This window comes from Stomoxys calcitrans, chromosome 1, assembly GCF_963082655.1.
Source record: "Stomoxys calcitrans chromosome 1, idStoCalc2.1, whole genome shotgun sequence".
Classification (NCBI taxonomy): domain Eukaryota; kingdom Metazoa; phylum Arthropoda; class Insecta; order Diptera; family Muscidae; genus Stomoxys; species Stomoxys calcitrans.
This window is the reverse complement of record NC_081552.1, coordinates 160,723,723-160,731,369: the sequence shown is the minus strand read 5'-3', so window position 1 is coordinate 160,731,369 and position 7,647 is coordinate 160,723,723. Positions and strand designations below refer to the sequence as shown.

At 34.0% G+C, this 7,647-nt stretch overlaps 1 protein-coding gene and 1 long non-coding RNA gene across 2 annotated transcripts; one reads left to right on the top strand and one right to left on the bottom strand.

Annotated features, from left to right (window-relative positions):
• Positions 1-477: 477 nt before the first annotated feature.
• On the bottom strand, positions 478-3,065 carry LOC106089138 (mini-chromosome maintenance complex-binding protein). The gene is made up of 3 exons (XM_013254915.2): positions 1,574-3,065; positions 1,259-1,502; positions 478-1,189 (listed from the first exon to the last, which is right to left on the bottom strand). The coding sequence occupies exons 1-3, from the start codon at positions 2,803-2,805 to the stop codon at positions 800-802; spliced, it is 1,866 nt and encodes a 621-aa protein (XP_013110369.2). The 5' UTR covers positions 2,806-3,065; the 3' UTR covers positions 478-799.
• Positions 3,066-6,325: 3,260 nt separating this feature from the next.
• On the top strand, positions 6,326-7,163 carry LOC131994041 (uncharacterized). The gene is made up of 2 exons (XR_009396391.1): positions 6,326-6,847; positions 6,979-7,163. It is a non-coding gene; the product is annotated as an uncharacterized LOC131994041 (long non-coding RNA).
• Positions 7,164-7,647: the final 484 nt, after the last annotated feature.

Sequence of the window (7,647 nt, the reverse complement as noted above, 5' to 3'; positions counted from 1 at the left end):
CCCACCTCTCTCGTTGGTATATTTAAGTGTATCAAAATATAACATACTTTGACAGGGTCATGTTGCCAGATTGAATGAAAAAGATTCAGATTAAATAAAAAATTTCGAAAAAGCATTTGGAAAAACGTTTCAAAACAATTTAATGTTTTTTTTTTTAAAAAAATTATGTTATTTAAATTTGGAAATAAATTTCGGAAACCACTAAAAATAAGTTGCGACAAAAAATTAAAAAAGCTACTCCGGGGTAATATGGGAAAGATATAGTAGAAACGAATCCTTAAGTAGCCTTGTGGCAGCTTTTTTATTGCGCACAAAGAAAGAGTCTTGACTTTGTATAGGAAAATTGGTGGACATTATCTTCTGAGCTGTTTCCGCAGCAGCTGCTCCAATCACTGATATTCAACATATACACAAAAGTTTGTTGAGTTTAACCTGAACATAAATTTACAACTAAACTCAACAGAAAATCAATTTTTTTAGCTTATTTTATTGAAGTTTATTTTTTTTCTGGAATTGATAAGAATTAAATGGGTTAGAAGTTTGTTACACATTAATGTTCATTCTTTAGAATTGAGTAGTTTTTTTTTAATCTATGTTACAAAAGTATTTCTTATGTATAGTGTGATTGTTTACTGGCCTTAAGGCTTCGCAATGCATGAAATGAAGAATTTTTATTGCCTTTTTATGCCTTATCGAAAAAATCGGGCACTCTTTCCGCGAGACCTGTTTTAATAATGTTATGCAAATATCTTTATGCTTTGTATTTCGCAGAAAATGTATACATAACAATTAATTCCAGTTACTGTTGCCTTGTCCTCATATTGGATTTTGGTAATGCTGCCAGACGGTGGCGCCTTTTGACTTCCATTTCCTTAGCCAATTCCCATGATTCCTTATCCAATACCTCTTTACCACGAGCTATGGCTAAAAGTCTTGACAAAACTAGCAAAGAGTGTAGGTCATCTGCACTTGTGACTGAGTCGCTCTTACGCATTTCCACAAAATCATTTTGTATCATTTCTGTATCATCTGGATTCAAAGCAAAAGCTGAAGTTTTTGCCTTTGTTAGGTATCGACGGAACTGCTCTAGTCGAGAGTTTTGGCTGAGGTAATGGTTGGCAGCTTTCAAAGTTTCCTTTATAAGATCTCTGGATTCGGTATCAGTTTTCAATGGCAATGATATATCACTCTAAGATAAGTGCAATAAAAATAGATATATGTGTTAACATGTAAGCTGGTTAACTGTGAATTTACTCACTGGCAGCATACTGCGACCTTCGCTCAATATTAGCACTGGAATATCGACATTATAATCAATGTCGTAATACTGGAAATTGCATTTGATTTGCTGATTGTTGATGAGATTAGCAATACTCTGTATAGCCAAGACACCATTTGTTTCCAGTTTACCCTGTTGCATACAAGTTTCATCGAGCACTAAATGTGTGTGTGGAGCTAGTTGTAGGAGTCCCGATACCAATTTATTGGTTTCGTAATCTTTTCTGGAATGGGTATATAATGTATTGTATTACTCAATTCACAAAGAAGCTGTTGATTATTAAAATTAACTTACTTTGGAACAAAAGTGGCTATGTTCATAGTATCCAAAGTCATTGCCAAGTAATGGCTTACAGGCAGAATTTGTTCCAATATTCCATATAATTGTTTTGTGTAATCCGCCACAATATCTTTAGGTAAATTACATATATTAAGTGCAAATTTTCCTATACTTTGTAGTTCACAACGACTGTAAACCGTAGAAATTAGGTGAGATAGTAAATATTCCGCAGCTAAATCATCATTAAAGAGACACAATGTTAAAAGCATCCTCAAATCTTTTTGCACAGATAATATGCTCATGTTATCCAATTCTTCATTTGCCTGCACACTTCCTAAACGTATATCCAGTAAAGGGTTAGCGTGTGGTAGTTTTAGAACGGCAATTGCATGCAGTCGTGGTATCAATGATGGAGGTGGATTTTGAGCTTGTAGTTCATTAGCATTATCATAGTCAACTTCCATCGTAGACGCATCTAATGATGGATCCACAGACAAAAATCCAACGACATCAATTAATGTATTTAGAGTGTAGGATTCGAAATCAGTATAAACTTTTACCATACATGCTTTACTTGGTCTATCCGGTATGGGGGAGTTAAGTAAATAATCAGCCCCTAAACACGGTGCTTGCTTAGAACTGGAAGCTACATTTGCAGATGATTCTTCTGCTTCCACCCTTTGACGCTTGTACGAGTCAACTGTGTTGTTTATTGTAGAATTCTCTGTGCTTTCGACATCCATTTCCTCTTCAGCTACTGGCCTCTTCTTTGAGCAGCTTGCTTCCAGCGATTGCAGTTCACTTGTTTGCGGTATATTGTTTTTGTTCAAACTTTCTTCGTAGCATCTAGCCCAATCATTTATACCTGGTATAGAAACGACAAACAGTACACGCCGCTCACCTTGCTCGTTTGACTCAGCATAGTAGTTAACTTCCTCGCCACTTCCAACCACTAAACAATCTCGATATTTTCCTGGTTGTATTCGAGATTTTTTAGAATCTTCCGAATTCTTCACTTCGTAGCTTTGCAAATAAATCTCTGGATCGAGCATATCCTGTATCATGCCACGAAATCTTACAATAGAACAATCTTTAAGCTGATGGAGTGGTGTATAATTTAGCAACGGAATTGTTGACCACACATTGGGGTCCTCAAGAGTTTTACAAAACGCCGCATTATTCGGTCCAATAAATTCTTCCGGTGTAAGTGGTAAATTTACATCACCAGCTTGATTTTTTAAAAACATCTTAATCCGAGCCTTTTTGAAAGTTTGACAATTTAAATTTCTTTAATTGATAAAATTCGTATACTTCTATAAAGACAGCTTGTTTGATCGACTGGATGTCACTGTTTTTCGCGCTATTTTTGCACCACAATGCATAATCATTACTGTCATACCAATTACTATTTAGATGATTCAATGGAAGCATGACTGAGTTATTTAAAGGTTGTCACATTTGTACAACAACAAAGACGATTGAAATAACAGAGAAATGTTTGTGTCGGTAATTATTTTATTTTTCTTCAAAGCAAGCAGCTCTGCCGAAAAATTTACAACAAAAAGAAAAGAAATAATGAAAGAAAAATACACACATTGAAAGCTACGACTGCCGAAACCCTATATAAAGGGTGATTTTTTTGAGGTTAGGATTTTCATGCATTAGTATTTGACAGATCACGTGGGATTTCAGACATGGTGTCAAAGAGAAAGATGCTCAGTATGCTTTGACATTTCATCATGAATAGACTTACTAACGAGCAACGCTTGCAAATCATTGAATTTTATTACCAAAATCAGTGTTCGGTTCGAAATGTGTTCATTCACCGTAACGTTGCGTCCAACAGCATCTTTGAAAAAATACGGTCCAATGATTCCACCAGCGTACAAACCACACCAAACAGTGCATTTTTCGGGATGCATGGGCAGTTCTTGAACGGCTTCTGGTTGCTCTTCACTCCAAATGCGGCAATTTTGTTTATTTACGTAGCCATTCAACCAGAAATGAGCCTCATCGCTGAACAAAATTTGTCAAAATTTGAACACATTTCAAACCGAACACTGATTTTGGTAATAAAATTCAATGATTTGCAAGCGTTGCTCGTTAGTAAGTCTATTCATGATGAAATGTCAAAGCATACTGAGCATCTTTCTCTTTGACACCATGTCTGAAATCCCACGTGATCTGTCAAATACTAATGCATGAAAATCCTAACCTCAAAAAAATCACCCTTTAGGTGCATTACGCCGTAGTTTCATCCGCGGGAAAGGAAATAATGCACATTTAGAATATGCAAACGATGCAAATGCTTGCGGCATGTTCTTAAATTGTCCATATTCACTAGCGCCGCCAATCAATCTATGTGCCAAGGCGGATTTAATAAGGTGGTCTCACACGAACATCTGCCGGCCAGGTTTGACGGTATTGAGATGTCAGAATTTTATTCGAATTCTCTTTGTTGTTATCTTCTTTCTCACATAATCTCTGCTCATTTACGCAAACGTATACACATACGCATACAAAATTTCTTTGTGTGTGTTGGCAAAACGTCTATCAGTTTGATGAATAGGATTTATGATTGTTTGTTTGATTTGTGGTGTTGTACAAATCTATATATAATTTATCTATGCAACAACTTAAAAACCATAGAAACACAGCAACTCTGAAAGCATGCAGACGAATTTTTATTAATGGGCGGTATGCACCTCTGGCGAAATTTTCGTTACCATAAGAATAGTAGTATTGGGTTGCCCAAAAAGTAATTGCGAATTTTTTAAAAAGAAAGTAAATGCATTTTTAATAAAACATAGAATGAACTTTAATCAAATATACTTTTTTTACACGTTTTTTCTAAAGCAAGCTAAAAGTAACAGCTGATAACTGACAGAAGAAAGAATGCAATTACAGAGTCACAAGCTGTGAAAAAATTTGTCAACGCCGACTATATGAAAAATCCGCAATTACTTTTTGGGCAACCCATATTATTATTATTGTATCCACGCGAATTGTTAACTTATTATTTGCTAAGTTTTTTAGTTATTCTCTGAACCAGATTAATTTAAAGATGTTTAAATTTTTTTGCGTTTTTTGGTTTCCCATAGGTAATTTAGTCTTTGATAATGGTGGGTAATTTTAACCTTGCTCCTGTTGTCAGCAATGCTTCGTATTTTAAATGAGTTTTTGATAGGTTTTATAACAAATTAACATTTGGCCACATGAATTGTCAAAGGCCCTCTAACTACCGCACTAAGATAGTGGAACTTAAAGATTTTTTATTCGCAAGTAGTTTTGACATATTTGGTGTCAATCCTATTGCAGCCGGTTGTACGTACCGGATTGAAGGAGTTTTTCATCGGCAAGGGCTGCCGCCTCAGTGTATTACACACTGCTACATCAACAACAACATATTTGGTGTCTCAGATACATGACTCTAACCACATGTTCAACTATTGGGTTGCCCAAAAAGTAATTGCGGATTTTTCATATAGTCGGCGTTGACAAATTTTTTCACAGCTTGTGACTCTGTAATTGCATTCTTTCTTCTGTCAGTTATCAGCTGTTACTTTTAGCTTGCTTTAGAAAAAAAGTGTTAAAAAAGTATATTTGATTAAAGTTCATTCTAAGTTTTATTAAAAATGCATTTACTTTCTTTTAAAAAATCCGCAACTACTTTTTGGGCAACCCAATAAATCTGTATCTGTTCTTGAATATTCGTTTGTTAGAAATGGTAGGCCTTATAGTAGGGGTGGTGGAGGGGGTCTTTTTATATCTAAAGGTTGCTACTATATTCTGTTTTCATGGTGAAACTCCATATAAAAAAATGAGCGGAAAATATTGATGAAAAATGTTCACTTCGCTATAATTGTTTTTTCATCTAAGGGAAATTTACATTTCACGACGCTTAAAAAGAGCACAACCTCTGTCACTGCGCAACAAGTCGTTTTCTTACGTAAAATAAACTCGATCGCCAAACTTCTAATTGTAACTAAGTGTATGTTAGTGTTTGTGATCTTGCTACATGTATTTACTCGGGGTGGAAAAAAATATTATTTGTATAAAAAATATTTTTATAAAAATATAAATAAATATACTTCTAAAATAAATAAAAAATAAATGTTTCTTTCATGAAAAGCAATTGTAATACATCTGTACGAAGTTATAACAATTGTGAAATAAAGTGTTGTTCTTTTGGTCTTGTTATTACAACAACATTATTTTTATACAAGTGGAAGATGCTGGCAGAGGCTTTTGGAAAGTTGTGCTTGTTTAACTAATACATACTATAAAAAATACTATAAAATCTAATTATTATTAGAAATAAAAGCTGAATGTGTTTCTCTTTAAATAGTTTTGTTTCATTATTGGGTTGCCCAAAAAGTAATTGCGAATTTTTCTTATAGTCGGGTTGACAAATTTTTTCACAGCTTGTGACTCTGTCATTGCATTCTTTCTTCTGTCAGTTATCAGCTGTTACATTTAAATTGCTTTAGAAAAAAGTGTAAAAAAAGTATATTTGATTAAAGTTCATTCTAAGTTTTATAAAAATGCATTTACTTTCTTTTAAAAAATCCGCAATTACTTTTTGGGCAACCCAATATTTATTAATTTCGAAGGGGTGGGTTTTGGTTGACACACTTACATTTGTGTGTAAGCATGTACGTAAGCAGCTGATAAATTGGTAAGTGCCATATTATTAATATTTATATTTAAATGGCAACATTTTGGCCAAAGAAACCCAAAAAAAATCAAATGTTGTAACCTTGTCAAACCACTGAAAGAACGATTAAGGGACATTTTTTCCCAAAAAAAAACCTAGTACCAGCCTTGAGAGACTTAAGTATAAAATTATTTTTAAGCCCAACATATGGGAGAATGTGAATCTATTTTTATAGAAATTTCATCAGTTCCCTCAAAAATTCTCTTCGGTGTTGTTAATCTACCTGATGGAAACATAAATTTATTCGCTGAATTATTTGCAAATTATGCTAATGTTGTTGTTGTAGGAGACTTAAACTTTAATCTCTTTGGTGCAAATACTGCTGCAATGGCTAGAAACATTGCAATTCGTTTGGGTCTTAGCATTGTTCATAACACTTGTACTTTTTTTTTGATATTGTCCAACGTACAATATCTTTAATTGATTATTGAATGATGAGTAATCTATCTTGATTGCAGGTCTCTTTTTCAAGTCCAATGTCCTTCGATCGCACATCTTTCGCTGATATAAGCCTCTGTTGGATTGCCTGTCGAACACTGTGAGGAATATGTTGAAGATCGTGATTATAGTAGGTTAGATCGTAATGGATTTTTTGGCTACGTTATTGATGTGAATTTTGAACCTGTGTTTTCTACATCCGATGTTAATATGCAACTGAATTTCCTTAATGAAGTCATATGTGTTTTATTCACTTTTGTTGTAGATTCAAAGGAACCGTGGATGTCCTCTGACGCCCTTTTATATGTAAGGTCTCTGAGAGATCTAGCTTATAAAGTGTATTTACATAGAAGAACTGATGTGATTTGGAGAATCTATTGTACTTGTTCATGGAACAGGCTTTTGTTGATTCTCTAAAAATGTAACCTAAAATAAATCTATGAGCGTCAATGGTATTTTATGATTTGGGATAGCAAACATTGATGCATCGAGCAGATACAGATTGTCAGGGTAATTAAAATTGAGTTGTGATAAGGAAGTAAAAACTGTGTGAATGGAATTTTCCACTCATTTGAAGACCATGATAATGCTATCTAATGTTTGTTTAGGATCGTGGCTTAGGCTGGTTGGTCTGCGGTTGTAGAATATTTGGTTATGTTTCGTGGCGTATTTCGATTGGTCAGTTTAGGTTTAAGATTGAAAGAGAAAGAGCTAGTTTAAGTTATATAGTTGTCTTTTTTTTAATTAGGATAAGAATTATTGTAGTTTATAAATTTTCAATAAATGATCAGTACGAATTTAATACTCAACATCAATAGTTCGGTAACTATTATTGGTCCTTCGATAATAAAAGAATCAGTAACGGATTAAAGTCGGGAGAATTCGGGAGAGTTTGAAAAGAAAAAGTTTAGTGTTGTGTACGTGTTGATAAAAA

Bases quoted from the DNA above. Each gene is read 5' to 3' on its own strand.
- LOC106089138 (XM_013254915.2), bottom strand. From the start codon at position 2,805: ATGTTTTTAAAAAATCAAGCTGGTGATGTAAATTTACCACTTACACCG. The intron at 1,503-1,573 runs GTAAGTTAATTT...TACCCATTCCAG, and splicing joins ATAGCCACTTTTGTTCCAAA to AAAAGATTACGAAACCAATA. The intron at 1,190-1,258 runs GTGAGTAAATTC...CACTTATCTTAG, and splicing joins AAGGTCGCAGTATGCTGCCA to AGTGATATATCATTGCCATT.